Raw genomic sequence first — 19,634 nt, 5'->3', positions numbered from 1 at the left:
AAGATGGAAGAAAAGGTGGAGGGCTCGCGTGGAACATGCCGAGGCGAGGCCTGCGCGCCTCGGGGGTGAGCCCGGCCTCCGGGCTGGAGAGGCTAAGAGCCAGCCGAGGGCTGCCCAGACTCCTAGGGAAGCCAACAGAGGCTGCGGTGCATCGGTTTAACTGAAAGGCGGTTTCCTTCTCCTCCATTTGCTCGGTCCCCATTGGAAGCGCCCTGCGCGGCCTGCGCCGCGCTCTCGGCGGGTTCGGCGTGGGGGCGGGGAGGGAAGTACGGTAATGGGCGGGGCGGGGCGCGGGCGCGCTCCGGCTTTCCTCCTGCGCAGCGCTCCCGTCAGCGCAGGGGGCGGGGCGGCTATATTACGTGCGCGGCGCCGCCCCTGCGAGAGGACGTTGCGTGCTCGCTCGCGCCAGGCGAGTCTCCGCGTCTCCCTCGCGAACTCGGTGAAAGGAATTGGCGCCGTTCGACACCAGGCGGGTCCGCTCTGCAGCACGAACCCACCTCCAGCCGCAGCCGCAGCCGCCGCCCGGGCCGAGGAGCAGCCGCAGCAGCCGCCACCAGTGGCCGAGCGAGCGGAGCCGAGTTTGAGCCAGCGCCTAGCGGTGAATCGGGGCCCTCACCATGAGTTCCTCGCCTGTTAATGTAAAAAAGCTGAAGGTCTCGGAGCTGAAAGAGGAGCTCAAGAAGCGGCGCCTTTCCGACAAGGGCCTCAAGGCCGAGCTCATGGAGCGACTCCAGGCCGCGCTGGACGACGAGGAGGCCGGGGGCCGCCCCGCCATGGAGCCCGGGAACGGCAGCCTAGACCTGGGCGGGGATTCCGCCGGGCGCTCGGGAGCAGGCCTCGAGCAGGAGGCCGCGGCCGGCGGCGACGAGGAGGAGGAGGAGGAGGATGAGGAGGAGGAAGGGATCGCCGCCCTGGATGGCGACCAGATGGAGCTAGGGGAGGAGAACGGGGCCGCGGGGGCGGCCGACGCGGGCCCGATGGAGGAGGAGGAGGCCGCCTCGGAGGACGAGAACGGCGACGATCAGGGCTTCCAGGAAGGGGAGGATGAGCTCGGCGACGAGGAGGAAGGCGCGGGCGACGAGAACGGGCACGGGGAGCAGCAGCCTCAACCGCCGGCGACGCCGCAGCAACAGCCCCCACAGCAGCGCGGGGCCGCCAAGGAGGCCGCGGGGAAGAGCAGCGGCCCCACCTCGCTGTTCGCGGTGACGGTGGCGCCGCCCGGGGCGAGGCAGGGCCAGCAGCAGGCGGGAGGTAAGAAGAAGGCGGAAGGCGGCGGAGGCGGCGGTCGCCCCGGGGCTCCGGCGGCGGGTGAGTGCTGCGTTGTACGTTGCGCGCGGCGGGAGGCCCGCGCGGGGTGGGGACCGTGCCCCAGGCCTGCCGGAGCCCCGCCGGGGGGAGGGAGCCCCGGGCGGGGGCCGCCGCGGGGGAGGCGTGGGGGGGGGAGGGGGCGCGGGGAATCCCGCCCGGCCTCGAGGCCTGCGAGGCCTCGGGCTCGGCGTGTGCGGCGGCGGCGGCGTCTCCATTATGTGGCTGGAGAGCCGGCGGGGGGGGGGGGAGCTGCAGCTGCCGCTGGAGGGGGAGGAGCCGCGGGCGGCGGGCGGGAGCCCCGTCGGCCCGCGGTGGCGCCGCCGCGCTGCGTGCGCGCGGTGCGGGCACATGTCTCGGGGGGAGGGGAGAGGCCCGAGGGCCCGGGGCGGGCGCGCTTTGGCGGTGTTGGGCCGCGGTATTGTGCAAGGAGCGCAGGGGCTCGGCGTGACGTCACTTCCGGCGGGAGGGGCCGGGCGGGGAGAGCGGGGCGGAAGATCAGTACAATGCGGCCGCGGGGAACGCGGGCCCGGGTGGGGGGGGGGCGGGGAGGGCGCGCGGGCCGGGCCGGCCCCTCCCCCCTTCCTGAACTCTCTTCGGGATACACGTGGGCTCGGGGCCTGGGCCGCGCTAGTCTGCAGGAGCTTTCTCGAACCTTCGAGTAGGCTGGCAAAATTAGGAATGTCTTTGGACTGCGTCACTAACTGCAGGCCGGTTCCAAGCTGATTGTTCTTTGAATTCGCGTTGGATTCGTCGATTGTAAACGCTTACAAAAAGGAACGAGGGTCGGGCTTTTTGCGTCCGCAGGCAGGAGGGGCATCCCCCACCCCCACCCCTTCCCCGCGTGGTGTCGCGGCTTGGCCCCTTATAGTAGGGGTGTTGTGTGTTATAGGAGACGGCAAAACAGAGCAGAAAGGCGGAGATAAAAAAAGAGGGGTGAAAAGACCTCGAGAAGATCATGGCCGTGGATATTTTGAGTACATTGAAGAGAACAAGTATAGCAGGTAGAGAATGCCGATCTAGTTTGACCCGCCCCCGTTCTTTCTTGGGTAGGAAAAGCTGAATCAGGAGACAATTCTGTCTTTCAGAGCCAAATCTCCTCAGCCACCTGTTGAAGAAGAAGATGAGCACTTCGATGACACAGTGGTTTGTCTTGATACTTGTAAGTGAAGCTGTTTCTTCCCTTTCCTCCCCTAGTTACTAAATGTGGCGATTTTGGGTCCAAAATGTCGGAGTACTTGACGCAGGGCGCTGAACTTAAATGCAGAAAACTTAGCGTAAACCTAAAAGCAGGGAGATGATGATGGGTTGTATTCAGATTCTGGAAGCTTAAATACTCAGTACAGCATCAGTTGTGTCGTATTGATAATTTTACAGGCTTCAGCAATTTGGTGGTATATTTTATATGACTAGAAAGTTTGTTTGTAGGAATGTAAAATTAATGCCAGTTTTTGGTTTAGTTAATTAATGGAAACCTGTAAGACTACCTGTTAATTGTCGTTAGAGGCTCCTACAATAAAGTAATTTCATTTTTTTGGTAGAATTAAGTGAGCTATTCGGGCTAGTTAAGTATGTATTAATGACTTTTCCCATTAGCACACAAGTATATTCCCTATTCTAAAAGATTGTAATATTACTTTTTCAATAACTGCTCTTTTGTTCTCAATTCCAGTTCAGTAGCTGCTGCTTTAACATAAGTTGATTTCTTCCAAAGACCTGGGGCAGCAGCAGTGGGCTATCACTGGGCTACTAGCTTTCTTCAGCAGCGAATGGTATCAATGGCAGCGCTGTAAACACTGCTACTTTACCCAGTTGGGTTGCAATTGAGTATGAGGAAGTATTGCAAACCTCTAAATGGGCCTTGGCTGTCAGAAGTGTGATTTCAAATAAAAACATTTTGTTGGTTTAGTATTTGATCAGACTTCACAGTTTTTCACTTTGATAAATAGAACAAAGTGTAGAAATAATCGCTGGAGGAGTAGGTGGTAAGGTGTGAACCTGTCCCATAGATCTAGGGAGTTAAAGTTTAGATTCCTATGTTTTCAAATACAAATTACCTTTAATCAGATTTGTGGGGTTGTAAATGTTAACTTTTAATATATTAAATATGCTTTACAGGTAGTTGAACTAAGGGAGTCTTTAAAGGAAGAAAACTGCACATGGAAAAACAGTTGATTTGAGTTTTATTTTAAGTAGTTCGGTTGCTTAAATACAAACTAAGTTGGAAATGGCAAGGTAGTGAAGCGGTGATTCCAGAAGTTAACACTACTCTTCAAGTAGATGGGCTTTTAGCTGATTACCTAGGAACGTTATCTCATTTATGGCTATCTATATTGGGTTCAAACACAGTTGTTTAATTGAAAATTCTGCCAGTGATCAGGAATTTGAGAGCAAAGCTGATTTAAGGAGAATTCCAAACTATAGATCTAATTTCCTTTCATCAGTAAGAACTTAAAACAACTTTTAAATTTGAGGGGAGAACTCCCAAGAAGGTGCATGCTAATGAGCCACTGACCCAAAGGTAGCTAGGTTAAAGACCTTTCTTGGGGATTTGGGTAATCCAGGGAGTAGATAATCCCCCATTGTTACTGACCAACCAGCAAGCCTGGGGAAAGGGGACGTAGTAACAGTGTTAGACAACCAGGTTTGCACTTGGCTAGGTTGAGGCTGCTGCCTTCACAAGTTTGAGAATTTAGGATCTAGAGCCCCTGTAAAATTACAAAGTGCAGAATCAACAGCTCATACTCCTGCATTTTAAAGTATGTGGTCATGGACTCCCTTCAGTTTTTTTGTGGCACTGGTAAATTCTACCTGGTTCTGGCATGCTTCACTTTGATTTCCTGCTATCCTCTACTGCTTGCCTCTAAATCAAGGTAAAGAGCAGAGCAGGTATGTATCCCATGTCACATTGTCTTGATTATTTTATATACTTAAAATACACGTTAAACTTTGGTGTTTCTGGTTTCGTAGGCAGTTTACAATTTAGTTGATAAAATTTGGTGAGAGTGAGTTGGTGGGAGTGGGGCTTAAAGTGAGGATGAGAACAGCAGCATGATTTGTAGAAACTGAGTGTTCCATGCAGCTTTAGGAAATTATGCAAGAACGCGATAACCAGGTTTTGTCTATATAGCAGATGTGTTTACGTTGGATGTCAAAAGAAATAATATGGTATTTGATATAATTGCAGATAATTGTGATCTACATTTTAAAATATCAAGAGACCGCCTCAGTGCTTCTTCCCTCACTATGGAGAGTTTTGCTTTTCTTTGGGCTGGAGGAAGGGCATCTTACGGTGTGACAAAAGGCAAAGTCTGTTTTGAGATGAAGGTAAATGCAGTTTTGTGAGGGGGGGGGTTGTTTGATTTTTGTAAAGAATCTTTGTGAGTTTCCATTTGCCTGAGAGTTAGGTGTCAGTGGAACTTTGAAGTTTTTGTGGATTAGAAGAGGGACTTGAAAAAACCTGTTAATAACAGTTAATCGTATCTCTTACATCAGAAATTTGTGTTGTAGAGTCAGCCTGTTTTTATTTAGGGAGCTCCTTATCAGGCACTTGAAAGGCCCATGAAGGGTTTAAAAATAATTTGGTTAGGTTTCAAGTTTTGTTCCAGAGCCAAACATGTTGAATGTATATTTTAATAGATGTTGAGTCGAGAATCTGTAATTTCTAAACATTAACTGTTCTTTTAAATGTGAAGTCAACCAGGGACTTGACTTGAACCTTTATGGTTTCAAGTTTTAAGTTCTATCAATTTTTAAAGTTCTTGTAAATGTAGGGGAGAGAGGGTGGGGTAGAATGGGTGTCTTTTTGTCTTAGTAGCCAGAGAAGAATTATCTATTGCCCAGATGAAACAAGCTAGGGTTTCAAGGGTTTATCTTCCTTGTAATGATTCACGATTTGATTTTCAGGTTACAGAGAAGATCCCAGTAAGGCATTTATATACAAAAGATATTGACATACATGAAGTTCGGATTGGCTGGTCACTAACCACAAGTGGAATGTTGCTTGGTAAAGTTTTCCATTTGAGTAGTATGTGCTCATGCGTGTTTAGGGGTCTGATTTCAGTAGTTAGACGCCAAGGCATTCTAAATCTTCTGCCTGTTTTTAATCTATTTTGTAGTATTTTAGGCGTTAACAGTACCACTAGTTTGTAGTGTAGGTATCAGCTGACTTTCAGGTTGTTTTTGTTTTTTGTTTTTTAATGATTATTTGTTTTATGATCAGTGGGTTAAAAATCACTATCGCGTGGTATGAAGTTTTTCACATAGTTACATAACCCATCCAGCTTATTAATTCTCTACATCTAAAATGTAAATGGAAGAATGTTGGTTATATACCCATTTTTCTTGATTCTTTTCATCTTGAATGTTAAAATATGTGGGTCACTGGAGTGTTTTGAACAATCATTTTCATGAAAGTTAATTTATTTCCTTAGGTGAAGAAGAATTTTCTTATGGGTATTCTCTTAAAGGAATAAAAACATGCAACTGTGAGACTGAAGATTATGGAGAGAAATTTGATGAAAATGATGTGATTACATGTTTTGCTGTAAGTCAGCTAAATTTCTGTGTTTAATTGAGAAGTTGTTCAGCTAGGAATTCTTTGAAAAGTATATCAGCATTAGCCTTCACTACTGTTCTGACTCAGAGCTACTTAACATAAAGGTGACCTGGAAATCTATTCCATTTGCTAAGGCAGCATTGTTTCTGCTTCTAGATACCTTTTTTTCATTCTTTATAACTGTAAGGAAAAGATTTTATTTATTTATTTGACAGAGATCACAAGTAGGCAGAGAGAGAAGGGGAAGCAGGCTCCCCGCTGAGCAGAGAGCCTGATGTGGGGCTTGGGGGTCGATCCCAGGACCCTGAGACCATGACTTGAGCCAAAGGCAGAGGCTTAACCCACTGAGCACCCTGGTGCCCTACATTGTTTGTAACTGTTAAAAAGCTCCTAACATTTAGCCTAAATATATTTTCCATAGGATAAGCTTCATTCTTCAAATTTTGAAGAATTTTTTAGAAAAAGTTTTTAAAGCAGATTAAAACCATCAATTTTTTCCCAATTTAACAGAACTTTGAAAGTGATGAAGTAGAACTCTCCTATGCAAAGAATGGGCAAGATCTTGGCGTTGCCTTCAAAATCAGTAAGGAAATTCTTGCTGGAAGGCCACTTTTTCCGCATGTTCTCTGCCACAACTGTGCAGTTGAATTTAATTTTGGTCAGAAGGAAAAGCCATATTTGCCGATACCGGAAGATTATACTTTTATCCAGAATGTCCCCTTGGAGGATCGAGTTAGAGGACCAAAGGGACCTGAAGAGAAGAAAGATTGTGAGGTAAGTTGGATTTTTTTTCTTTCTTTCTTTCTTTCTTCTTAAGCATTTGAAGATTATTTTTGTTTGGCAAAAATGACATTTGGAAGATCTGAATGATTGCAGTTTCATTCTGGCATGCCAGGTGCCATCAGCCAGTGATTGTCTCTTAGTAGAGCTGTGTTCTTATATGAAGAGCGTGGAGTTTCTAAAAATTGCCTTTGTTTTTAGGGCAATGAAGATTTATATATCTAAACTGGGTTCTTGTGCATTTAAAAAATTACGTATAAGGGATTCTTAGATGGCTGTAGTGATAAGTGAAATGCCGTTTATTTCTGCTGTAGGTGGTTATGATGATTGGCTTGCCAGGAGCTGGGAAAACCACCTGGGTTACTAAACATGCAGCAGAAAACCCTGGTAAATACAACATTCTTGGAACAAACACCATAATGGATAAAATGATGGTAAGTAAAAATATTTAGGGTGTCCTCTCAGCATTTTAAAAAGACCGGAAAGTATTCTAACTTGTTTGTCTGGTGTTTTTATGCATTTTGTTAGCGTTTGAGAGGTAGGAATTTGTCAGAGTTAAGATTGATTGAAGTAGAAGACGTAAGTTACCTTTATGTGTAAGGTAAAGTGCGTCCCGGTGGCTAGGTTTTGCTGGGTTTTTTCCCTATGAAGTTTCTTGAACTGGCAACATTTAGTAGCTAAAAAAGAAGTGAACAGCAGAGCATCTTGTTACATGGTAAAGTGAGCCTTTCATAATGACGAGGAAAGGCAGTATTTAAATTAGCAAATGTCTGGTTTCCACATAGATCTGAGCTGATACTAGAAAAAATAAGCTTCATTCACAAGTTCAAAGGAACTTTTTAACTTTTAAAACAGGTGGCCGGGTTTAAGAAGCAGATGGCAGATACAGGAAAACTGAACACGCTGTTGCAGAGAGCTCCCCAGTGTCTTGGAAAGTTTATTGAGATTGCTGCCCGTAAGAAGCGGAATTTCATTCTGGATCAGGTAAGCAGTGGTTTTGAGGTTGAAAAAAGGAGTCGATTGTTGGGTTTGGTGTGGAGCTAACATCTGGCTTTATAAACTTTGCTTTCAAGACAAATGTGTCTGCTGCTGCCCAGAGGAGAAAAATGTGCCTGTTTGCAGGCTTCCAACGAAAAGCTGTTGTAGTTTGCCCGAAAGATGAAGACTATAAGCAGAGAACACAGAAGAAAGCAGAAGTCGAGGGAAAAGACCTACCAGAACACGCAGTCCTCAAAATGAAAGGTATGGAATTTGAGTCTGTTACCGTGTTAATCTTGTGTGATTTGTGTTTTTAAATTGAGTGAAGTCTCCTGTCAGCAATACTGTTTGACGAATCACATATTCGTTCCATGTAAATGAAGGTTTGGTTTATTTCTGTTTCTAGGAAAATATGTTCATAAACCAGGATAGAACACATGGTGTCGTTTCAGAGAACAAAAGCCACTTGAGTTTGGGCTTCAGGGTTGTGGAGGTTTTAAGCTAATCTGACCTTATTCCTTGTAGGAAACTTTACGCTGCCCGAGGTGGCTGAGTGCTTTGATGAAATAACCTATGTTGAACTGCAGAAGGAGGAAGCCCAGAAACTTCTGGAGCAGTATAAGGAAGAAAGCAAAAAGGCTCTTCCGCCAGAAAAGAAACAAAACACTGGCTCGAAGAAGAGCAATAAAAATAAGAGTGGCAAGAACCAGTTCAACAGAGGCGGCGGTCACAGAGGCCGTGGCGGCTTCAACATGCGTGGTGGCAACTTCCGAGGAGGAGGCAAGTTCGCTGGGAGCGCGGGCCTTGTTTGCTTGGCGGCTGAACAAGTGATGAGAATCTCGCAGTTTGGGGGGGTGTGGTTTAATGGAGTTTGACCTTGGACGTTGAATTCGGGTTGATCATGCTGCCCTAGGAACTGGTTTAAAATCTTGTGACTTGATAAACAGGTAGATTACATGAGTGGTTAAATTAATGCCTGCGAAAGTAACTTCTCCTACAATAAAAGACTGGTCTTGAGGTTCCTGTAGTTAGTTCTGTGTGTAAAAGAGGCAGAACATACTGTTAAACGAAGCATCTCTTCGTTTGTAGCTCCTGGGAACCGCGGTGGCTACAACAGGAGGGGCAACATGCCGCAGAGAGGCGGCGGCGGCGGCGGCAGTGGCGGAATTGGCTATCCGTACCCGCGTGGCCCTGTGTTTCCCAGCCGAGGTGGTTATTCCAACAGAGGGAACTACAACAGAGGTGGAATGCCCAACAGAGGGAACTACAACCAGGTAATGATTTCCAGCTCTCCAGGCACTGGTGGGCTGCAGGATCTAGTCTGGAAGGCTGTAGGTATGCATCACAAGCCTCACTAAGAGTCGGAAGCAGCGCAGCCTGTGTGTCTGTCTGCAGTGGTGTTAGACTAGTGAAGGAAGATGAGGCTCACTGAATTTTGATTTTCAGGTGAACTAGATTTGAGTCAGGTTGATGCTTTAGCTGAATAAATTCTACACCCGAGAACAGCAGCAGAGAGGGTTCCTGGCGCTTCCTCATTGCCAGCAGCCGATCCTTTCTGTGCTGTTGCCTCCCCCAGGTACAGAACTAACAGGCTGTGCTCGGAGTTCTTAAAGATGTCTTTTTCTCTCAACCCCCCTCCCTCCCCCCACAGAACTTCAGAGGACGAGGAAACAATCGTGGCTACAAAAATCAATCTCAGGGCTACAACCAGTGGCAGCAGGGTGTAAGTAATCTCTTATGTGCTATGGACATTAATTGCACTTTAAGTTCATAAAGAGTCAGTCTTGAAAAACTTGTCCAGGGATTGGAGTGTTTCAGGGCAAGGTGTGAATATAGGTGGAGTTCGCTGTAATTTAATGTTATAATAAAATATTCTTTAATACAGACGGTTCTTTTTATTGCTAGCTTTAATGGTATAAACTAACCAAGTCATGATGTGTTTCCTTTTGTAACGTGTTTATTGATAATAATGGGATATTAATACTAACTAAATCTGGTTTGGTAGAAGTCAGAGGTATATGACAGGTGTAAATTTGTTTCCAGCAGTTACTCTGAATTAGATTGTCATTTCCTAAAAGCAGTTTGAGTGGCTTATTGATGTTTTTTTCTTTAAAAAAAAAATTTTCTCTTACAGCAATTCTGGGGTCAGAAGCCATGGAGTCAGCATTATCACCAAGGATATTATTGAATACCCAAATAAAACGAACTGATACATATTTCTCCAAAACCTTCACAAGAAGTCGACTGTTTTCTTTAGTAGGCTAACTTTTTAAACATTCCACAAGAGGAAGTGCCTGCGGGTTCCTTTTTTAGAAGCTTTGTGGGTTGATTTTTTTTCTTTTCTTTTTTGTACATTTTTAATTGCAGTTTTAAAGTGAATCGTAAGAGAACCTCAGCATTGTGCACGATAAGAGAATGTGTCAGTATTTCAGGGTTCTACATTTTATCTGTAAAATGTGACTTTTTTTTTTATCACAACAAAAGTAAAATGTTGCTTTGTACCTGGTGTCTTTTATTAAGAATTTACTCCCCCCATTTCTCACAGAGATAACAGTCGGGAGTCATTGTCACAATATAATAGAAATGTTAGCAACCAGATTCATGTAAGGACTAAGGCGTCCTCATGAATTGCATAAGACTCTGTACTGCTCATAGTACACTCCATCCTCTCTCTAGTTCGCTGAGTAGTGGAGGGGGAAAGCTTCAATAGTAGTTTCCGACAATAACTGGGAAGGCTTTTTTTCTTATTTTAAATAACAATGGAATTGGCATAATTGGGAATGAAGATAAAAATTGGAACCAAGATAGAGAAGATGGAGTGTATGTAGAAGGGCTGTTAAAAATGTAAAACTTGGTTGCATTATTTGTGGAGGCTCAAACTTGTGAAGGTTCAATACCATACTTTTTCCATTTGTTCTGCATTTTGATTCTGAAAAGAAAGCTGGCTTTGCCCATTTCTTATTAAAAAAACTTGTTGTAAATCCAGTTGTCTAATGGGATCTATATGAAGTTAGCTATGTCTGTATGCCCTTCTCCCACAAAATACTGTATAACTAGTGTGCTTGTAGTAGTTACTCCACCATCTTTGTAAGCTAATGACATTGTGAGTCACCCATTTATATCTTAATTTTTAATCATGTCAGTTCTTGAATGGGTATCTCCTTAGCCTGCTGATTTCTTTTTCTTTCTAAAGAAAGTGGGTGGAGAAATTAATTTAGACGTTTGTTTGCAATAAAAAGAATTCATTTTACTCTCGTTTTGGGATTCTCGCCATCAAGGTTCAAAATCCCTTTATAAAACTCCCAAGAGGAGAAAATTTAAGTGTGTGCTTTCTGGACAGCTTATTTTTTACTCTGTACTTGGAACATTTAGGTTTTAAAAACTTAAATGTATACTGATAATTGACTTTGAATTATGAAGTAAAGTTGAATTCTTCCTTCCCCTCCCCCCCAGATGACTTAACATTTTAATGAGGGGAAATGGTGTACTGGCTGGGAGAAGTTAACACTCCATTTACCATCTTTACCAAATGCTAATGGCTGTCCTCAAACCGAATATCTTATACGCACGTATCTAATACATGAAACTCTGGGAACCGATGCTTTTAGAAGCCATCATGCGAGCCAGTCATTGATTTCACTACTACACAACACTGCTAACTTAACCGTAGCTATGTGATGACATTAGATCCCCTAATCGTAATTCTATTGGGTTTGCACAGAACACTTAATCTTCTTAAAGGACCCTCACTGATGTGAAGTGAGGAATCAATCAGGAGTCAAACTGTAGAACTAAAACTTGACTACAGTCTAGTGTTTTGTTGGTGTTTTAGGTTCTGGTAAGTTTAGGTTTGTCTATTTGTTTGCTTAAGATTTTTTATTTTAGCCATTTTAAATCAGATCTTAAACTTCTTCATAACTCCTAGGAATTTTGCTACAAGCCGAGCTGGAGTTGAGTTTTAGATGGTGGTGTAGGTTTAGTTGATAAATTTTGGAACAAAGGCTAATCCTGTAATTACCGTAAGGTACAAGGTAGTGTCTTGAGGGATTTGTTTTCTTAGCAGTTAGCTTACTGGTAGCAACTGCTGGCATGAACTATTTTGCAGTATACATTATAATTACTAGGATTGCATAGACCTACCCAGGGGAAAAAGTTCAACCTTTGTTGCTAATCAGTGTTTTAGGTACCTTTGAAGAATCGCGGATCTTTCTTCTAGCTTGTAAGCAGTTCATACTCTAATAATCTCAGTGGGAGAGTAATGGCCAAGTATGGTAGACTGTCATGCCTTGTGGAGCCCAGAAAACTTTGGGAAGAAAGGTGCAATAGATAACAGGTACTGTCCAGGAGAATTAAAGTTTCCCGAAGCAGCCTCAAGTTTAGTATATGTCCTGCCGAAGCGAGCACGCTGCCTCAAGTTTAGAATTAATATGTATGGAAAGAAAGAATCCTGGTGTTTAAGAAACTCAGAAGATCAGAGTGGAGCAGGTCGCAAGCAAGCAAGAGGGAGAAAAGTGAGGATTGCCGTTTGGCCAACTTAAGATCTGCCAGTGAGAAGCTGGGTTTAGTCTTTGACCCTGCTCTTGCCTACCTCTCTGTGGCAAGCAAAGCACCGAGTAAACTAAAGGCAGTTCTGAACAGGGGTCCCACCTACTCCCGTGAGATGGCTGTTGCTTTAAGTGGTGCTTTCCCTAGAAAGGTCTGCAGGGAGTTGGACTGATCATCCTGAGTCAGGTGTTGGATCAGATTGGTCAGCTACAGTCGTGTCAAACAGCATGAATAGGTGAGTCAGGAAAGGGCAGAAAGCAGTGCAAGATAGAACTGGAGTAACTGATGCTGTCCCATAGAACGTTTCATTGGTTGCTGGTAGTTTACATCTTGCTTACTCCTGTCTGGCCTTGACAGAGAACTCTGGCTTGGACCTAGGAGGCCAGCACTAACCTCTGGCCCTGATACTGGATATCTATCACAGGAAGATGGAATCTTAGAATGAAGCTGGAGTCAAATCAGTCTGACATTGAAATGACAAAAGGAAGTCCTATAAAATCCACAAAACAAGCAGCTCACATTGGCCTAGGAGAGATAGGTCTGACAATAAGGACATTGAAACTAGAGGGTCCTGAGCACTAATGAGGTGTGGAAGCTTCTTAAAAAGAGACCCATTTTCCTTCGAAAAAGTGCTTAAAATTTTTTTAGGTAAAGTCTAAGTATTTTTGACTTTCTGGAGAGGTTCCATTCATGGACAGATTAGGTTCTGTATTTAATGTTTGCATCATTTGTGAGTTGAACAACTTGTTTTTCTATAAGGTTGACATAAATTGGCTTTTTATCCTAGGATCATTCAGTTCATCCTATTGCGCAAATAAAAACGAAGTATTTTCATAGCTTTTTACGCAGTGGTATAGACTTGTCACATACAAAGACCTGATGATCGAGTTCTATGGGAGCATATCTGATACTTGAAAAAGCCGAAACCAGAAGCAGCTTATGCTGAAGAAGGCATAATCCTATCTTTCATAGCCCAAGTCTTGGTTTCTGGTATTTAGACATAAATGTGGATCTTAAAAAGTTTATTTCCATAATTCCCTCCATACATGTAACTCTAAGACATCTTTAAAAAAAAAAAAAAGAGGGTGGAACCTGTAGGAGAGAATGATTCTCTGCTCCCATACCCCAGAATAGTCCATGAAATACTGTAGATCTACTTGTAGAATTGCTACGAAATACTGTAGAAATACTGTAGAATGGTATTTTTTTCTAAAGCCATTTTCTCAAAGTTTTTAAAATGGATTGAATCGAAACTTTGTGGTTCCCGTTTCTGAGGCTCTGAGAGAAACTTGGTTTTAGTTTTAACATTTTTTAGTAAGGATATGTGGTATTCTGACCTTGGCAGTAGGTTGCATTTGTTAATACAAGCGTTAAAGGATATTAAGTTAGTACTTTGAGTAAGAATCACCTGCATTAGCTCCCAAAACAGCAGTATGAATTTATTAGTGGAAACAGGTCTCTTCATATCGTTACTGGCCTAAACTTACTTAAAACTAGAGTACCCTTCTGGTAACTTGGATAATTTTTAGATTTGAATGTCCTCCTTGGCCCTATTATGTTCAGCTTCTCCGCTAGAACACGCAGGTGGTAGGTCTCACCAGTTGAGTGGTTGGGTTTTTATTTTGGTTGCTCTAATGCCCATTTTTTTGGTTTTGTTTTTATACCTAGTTGCCAGTGCTTACAGATACCATGTTAGACACATACTAAACATCCTTTGTGTAGCTAACTTTTGTCTTACTAATCTTTACTAACCTTGATACTGAAATAAACCCTTCAGAATTATTTTGGAAGCGACCTAAAAGTGTGCTGATGGATACAGTATGTATCTCTTTCGAGTGTGTGGGGTAGGACAAAGAGAAAACCCAGGATCCGCAGCATCTTAACATTCCAAAGTTTATGTGTGTGTGAAATCAAGTAGTTGAAATAACCTACCTTCATAGTTCATTTTTACTGTGTTTTGCTAAAAACATGGTACTTATTTGATGGTCACACTTTGATTTGGGGAGTAATTGGAGCCCCCAAAGAGGGCTTTAGGTTGGTGGGAAATGGCTAACAGTTTGCACTTACAGTAAGGCTGTACTGTCCGACCTACCCAGTTGACTAAAAATCTAGGTGATTGGATATATTTAATTAGATTGCCTAAGGACCTAAATTTAGTCTGTAAGGCTGAGTAGATTGTAAAATATTATGTTTGAAACGTTCACCTAGACTTATTTTTAAAATGTGACACCTGCGTGAATTGTGAGGTTACGTTGGGATGTGCTGTCAGTATGGAAAGCGGAGTAAGGACAGGTATTTGGCAATTGACGTAGGTAGCTGGGGAATTTCGTTGTGATCGCAGATGAGTGTTTGTAAGGGAACAGACAGACTGCTAAGCCAGCACATCAGGAACCACTGGTTAGGTAGGTTATTGGGACAAGACCTTAACAATGTGCTTAAATTTGTGTTTACTTGATCATTGCCTAGGAAGATTACAGTTGTTTTCTCCCTTCTCATGCCAGGATCCGACACATCCTTGCGTCTTGACAAGAACAGGGTTTTGCTTTTAAACAAAGCTGGATCTGTGGGTATGAGAAACAATATGCTGTAGTCAAAAGTGTTGAGGTAATAACCGTCCAGGCAGATTGATAAAGGTCTTCACGGGAAAGTGGACTTCCTCTGCTGCACCGTTAGTGATCGCGGCGCAGCGCCGGTGGTGCTGTGGGGATTAGGGGCTGGAAAGCTCACGGTCTGCCTCATGGACACGGAGCTTCCTGCTGTTGCTCTTCCGGGCCGTGATGTCGGAGGAAGTCAGGTCCGCTGGGGACGGTCAAGTATTCTGCACTTGGCAAGCGCCTGAGAGGCCTATTCACTAATGGGCATCAGCGAAAACAAAATAGTGAGATGGCCAGTATAGTCCGTTAACCCGGGATGTAGAAGCTGTGAAGGATTAGGGCATGCCGAGGGAAGGTGAGGTAAACTCCATCCTTCCGAAGAACGGTGGGGGTTTACTTGAACGGCAGGTAACAGGTAGCTGTGAACAGAAGGTGACCTTACGTGTCCGTTGTCGGTAGTGAATGGGAGTGGGAGCATCATGGTCAAGTACAATAAAAGGTTCCAACTTAACATCTATTTTTTTAAGGTAATAAAGCAAAACAAAAAAAAAATGCTGATTTAAATTTCATCTCCTTTTCCTTAGTCTGTCCATGTGAATGTGCTGTGTGGAAGAGTAAAAGGGCCCAACTAAATGTGTTCCAGTGATTCTAATAGGTATTCCAAATTAATTGCTGCTTGTACATTTAACACGTGTTACATTGGGCTTCCAGGGTCACGTTCATCAGAACTCCCTTATGTAAAAGGATGGGAAAAGGGAACCACTGCTAACCCCGATGGGGTAGATCGTATAAACGGGGGAAAGGGTTTCTCACTTTACCCGTTGCATACCTGAGATGTGAGCTAGTCAGTGGTGGTAAGCCGTTGGCGGTCCTCTCACCTAGGTTTAAGACTATGCAGATGGAGCCGAATCCTTACAGGGTTCTAACCATTGAAATTCCTTCTGTTTTAAGTTTTTGTAAGACATTCATTTTAATACTTCTCACTCGCAGAGCTTAAATACTTAAAATATTTTAATGTAGAAAAATGAGTCTAAGATACCCATGTCCTTTGTTTTTCCCAACCTTCTGCATCTATGCAAAACGCACAAATACTCTTTACCAGCTGATAAACATTTGGAAACTAGACAGAGCCTTTTGGAGAAGGAGGACGTAGCGCTCCATGTCAAAGTGGAAACACCAACTATAGGAAGTAAATTTAAATTGTAAAGACAGAAGGAATAAAAAAGCTCGGTGTCTCCAGAGCAAATAATTTCTCATTGCCCAGAAGTCGTTTAAGACTTGCTAAGAAGCTTAGAGGAAATCTATTGTTCTTCCACCACATACTCCAGAATAATGTATCTTGGTGAAATGAGAGGACCCGGCTGCTATACTGATTTGAAATGTAGCTGTCAGGAGTTGCTCACTGAAACTCAGTTCTACTGTGTCAACTAAAAATCTAATGGCTGAAAGAGCAGACAGCTCGGTTTCAGACCCAAAAGGTAAAAATCCTAACATTTTGTTCATTTGAGGGGGAAAAAAATTTTTTTTAACTAGAACATTTGTTTCAGAAGCTTTGAATTCAGATGGCAAAGCATAGGGTTCATTGCATATGACTTGTCCTCATGGTCTAAAGGGAAGAAACATTTCTGTGGAAACCGATCCATTAAGAAACCAGGGTTTGCAGATTATTTGCTTTCCTGAGGGGTAGACCATGTAAGGTGGTTGAACAGATTTTTAACTTGATCTAAACTTAAAAAGGGAACAATAGAAGCCTTTCTGAATTTCGTACCTGCTTACAATGTCACTGGTAGTTTTGTCAAGATAGAAGGACTTGGTGGGCGGTGGGGGGGTGGTGGTGGTGGAAATCATCTGTATTCTAGAAAATGAAGAGTAAGGCAAATGTAGTTAAAAACTACTTGCAACACCTGTAGTATTCGTGTTACAACAGCTTCAAAATGTAAGATTTTCAAGATCCTGGCAATAAGTTTTTGCCCCCCAAAGCTTCCTATTTTAAGAGAAAAAGATGGAGCTTATTGCATAAAATCAGCTGTGTAAGATGCCAGGACTCGGGTGGTGGAGGATATTGGTATATTGTCCTGATTGAATGACCACTGGACCCTATTTTAAGATGCTTCGAAAAAATATTCCAGAGGACCATTAAAAATCAGAATTCAAGCAGTCGCTTTAATTTTTCTACTTCAGATTTTCTGTTTACCCAAGTAAAGTACCTATATTAACATGAATTTTAAAGGGGTGCCTTGACCCCCATCACTACAGATTTTTATCTAGGAATAGAAGGATTCAAACCCTATTTGATCCCTAGCTCTTTGCTGAAAAGTGCATAAACAGGAATCCTGAATTTATTATATAGACCTCCTCGCATTATATAATCGAAGCAAAGGGAAACCAGCGATGGAGTAGAGGTACGTAGACTAAAAAGATGCTTGCAAATCAAATAATGGTGTTAGGAATAGTTAAAAATTTTTGTTGCCGAACTCAGTCATTATAAATCACAAGTCCAGAGAAAAGCTTCTAGTTAATTTTAAATTCCCTGAGGTCCTTTTAACTGTGATGGAAAAGCCAAGTAGTCCAGGAAAAGAAGGGAGGGGTTGAGGGAAGGGGGAGATGCTTAGACGCTAGAAAGATTTAACGAAGTATGATAGATAAAGCCGGGAGAGGTTTTTCAAATTACTAATGACCACACTTCTATTTTAATCAGCTATTTAGCTGGTATCTCCTGCTATATCACCTAGTGTGACGTTCTGGAGTTCATGGTACAATGAAGGAAGCAGTGCCGCCGGAGGCTCCCGAGTGGGCACGAGAGGTAGGTCGCTCGTCGGTCTGGGCCGTGGAAGGCGCGTTTGGATGAGGGGGGAGCGTGGCCTCGGTCTCTGGGCGAGTGAACGTTCAGTGATGCGATCCAGCGGACACGCGTGGCTGGTTTCACGCCGGACACCCAGGAGGGTCCTCCATGAGACGCTGAAGCTCTGCTTGGAGCCTAAGTGACCGGTGAAAGTGGTAGCTAGTAGTAGGAGAACCTAAATGAGAAGGTGATTCTCCTTCCCAGAGGTTAGTGAGCAGAAGGGACTGAGAGAAGCTGCTGGAGGAAGGCGTCCCTGGAAAGGAAAAGTTGGAGCAGAGGCCGGGGGTGCCCACGCAGAGGGGATGGGCACAGACTTCACACAGTTTGAACTTGGACTTGGGTGGCAGAGGGCAAGTAGATGGGGCTGGAGACCGGAAGTGGGAGTGTGAAGTCCGTCTGGAGGCCTTGTCCGCGGTATCCAGTAGCCACGGCGTAGGGACCTGGAGTGCGTTGTGTAGCCCAGTAACCTGTTAGCATTTCTGTAACCTCTTAATAGTTGGGGAAGGAAAATAGGTTATTAATACCTGTTTCCTTCCCCAACTATTACTTCTACTTACTGATATTTTCAAAGTTATCCAAGTAAGTGTGTCACCACTTTGTTTTTATCCAGGTCTCCAGTTTACACAGTCATTCTGCTGGGAAAGTGAACTAACCTTGTTATTGGTGAAGGCCTTGGAAATTTTGCCGGCCAAGAGAGGTTTCTCTTACTCAGGGTAAGATGTAACCCTAGTATGGGAGAGCTAGGCGGGGATTTAGTTAAGACTCCATCCGGTCGCCCAGTTCTATACTCTGCGTGCGTTTGGAAGCGGAAGCGGAGGTCCTAAGTGGCACAAACATTGTTAAAGATCGGGGCTGAGGAGTACTCCTCCGGGGTCCCCCTACTCACATATGGTGCTGCCTCCTAAAATGGGAGGGACTGGTCAGTTGGAGCAACGCAGATTGGATTCAGCTCTGACTTGTGCCCGTAGAGTGGACAGGTGGTACCGTCTTGGAAACTGCCTTTTCCTTTCTAACAACAGCCTTCCCTAATTAGTGTCCAAGTCCTACCTGTGGTGGCTGCTAGAGGATTAGGGTCAGTACAAGTATCTGCGGGCTCATGCTTGACAGTGGCATTTGGTAACCCGCATGGCCTGCGTGCGCTGCCCCTCGGAAGGACCCCAGGAAGAGTGGGCGCAGGAGGGAAGATGCCCCTTCCTGTGAACCAGACCGAGCACGCGCTCCCCACTTCCCCCTTGAAAAGCCCTGAGAGAACAAGATAAAATCTCAGGATAGCTTCACCTTCTCTGGCTTACCGTGATAATCAAGTAACAGGATCATTAATGATGCCAGAGTCCTTGTCTGCTGGTCTTTTTCATTGTCATTTCTTAACCAGGAACACCTCTAGCTTGTGTTTTGTGTTATATTTAAAAGATTCTCTTAAAGTAATGTTGACATTAAAACAAATTGCATTGCTTTGGAGGGAGAGTTTTTTTCCTGAATGAATAAATGCTGTGGACTTGGTTGGGTGCCTTGTTTTTTTGCCCTTCTTTAATAGCAGCAGATTGAATTCTAAATGACATATTAGTGTAGTGATGTGTGTGTGATCCTGTGGTGGTTTTGCATCAGACTAGTTCTGAAGATACTTCTGTGCGTGCCAGGTGTCTGTTTAAATTCCAAAACACTGCATACATCCAGAAACACATAGAGCGTTTAAAAACTACCTTTATCTTTACTTTGGGGGAGATGACCTACCTGTTCTAAGAAATGGAAGAACAGGGTCAAGCAGTGAGTGTTCGTTTTTAAAAATAGCAATTTGCAAAGTCAAAAAAAACCTTCAGTGTTCTGACAAAGGTACTGACTTTAGAAACTGGGGAGTACTGCCTCATTTTTAACAAGGTGCAGTAGTACAGTGATTTGTCTTTAAGAGGAGTTTGGAAATCCAGCAGGAGACTCTTGTTTATACTCTGGTCTCTGCACCAAGTTCGGCAAGTCCAAAAGATGCTTTTCCTGGCAGTAGAGCAAGGGCCAAAGCAAGTGTGTGGGCCTTCATACA

The 19,634-nt window shown here is 44.1% G+C and overlaps 1 protein-coding gene across 5 annotated transcripts; it reads left to right on the top strand.

The window, feature by feature from the left end:
* Positions 1-368: 368 nt before the first annotated feature.
* HNRNPU (heterogeneous nuclear ribonucleoprotein U) lies at positions 369-19,102 on the top strand. 5 transcript variants are annotated; one of them, XR_006607988.1, is made up of 16 exons: positions 369-1,308; positions 2,198-2,309; positions 2,394-2,467; positions 4,493-4,632; positions 5,212-5,311; positions 5,739-5,851; positions 6,374-6,637; positions 6,958-7,077; positions 7,499-7,627; positions 7,717-7,885; positions 8,147-8,401; positions 8,711-8,895; positions 9,273-9,344; positions 15,345-15,415; positions 17,459-17,563; positions 18,213-19,102. XR_006607988.1 is itself a non-coding variant. In XM_045084668.1 (14 exons), exons 1-14 carry the CDS (start codon positions 618-620, stop codon positions 15,390-15,392), a joined length of 2,472 nt encoding a protein of 823 aa, XP_044940603.1. In that variant the 5' UTR covers positions 369-617; the 3' UTR covers positions 15,393-19,102. The 5 variants fall into 5 exon arrangements, 3 of the variants coding, with proteins under 3 accessions (XP_044940603.1, XP_044940604.1, XP_044940602.1); XR_006607987.1 differs by having other exon boundaries at positions 15,345-17,563; XM_045084668.1 differs by having other exon boundaries at positions 15,345-19,102.
* Positions 19,103-19,634: the final 532 nt, after the last annotated feature.

The sequence above is a fragment of the Mustela putorius genome, unplaced genomic scaffold, assembly GCF_011764305.1.
Source record: "Mustela putorius furo isolate JIRA1106 unplaced genomic scaffold, ASM1176430v1.1 tig00000785_pilon_pilon_pilon, whole genome shotgun sequence".
Classification (NCBI taxonomy): Eukaryota; Metazoa; Chordata; class Mammalia; order Carnivora; family Mustelidae; genus Mustela; species Mustela putorius.
Note: the sequence above shows the minus strand (reverse complement) of the source record. Positions and strands in the feature narration are given on the sequence as shown.

Coding starts and splice junctions, on each gene's coding strand:
- HNRNPU (XM_045084667.1), top strand. CDS start 618: ATGAGTTCCTCGCCTGTTAATGTAAAAAAGCTGAAGGTCTCGGAGCTG. Junction 4,633..5,211: donor AAGTCTGTTTTGAGATGAAG/GTAAATGCAGTT, acceptor TTTGATTTTCAG/GTTACAGAGAAGATCCCAGT. Junction 7,628..7,716: donor GGAATTTCATTCTGGATCAG/GTAAGCAGTGGT, acceptor TTTGCTTTCAAG/ACAAATGTGTCTGCTGCTGC.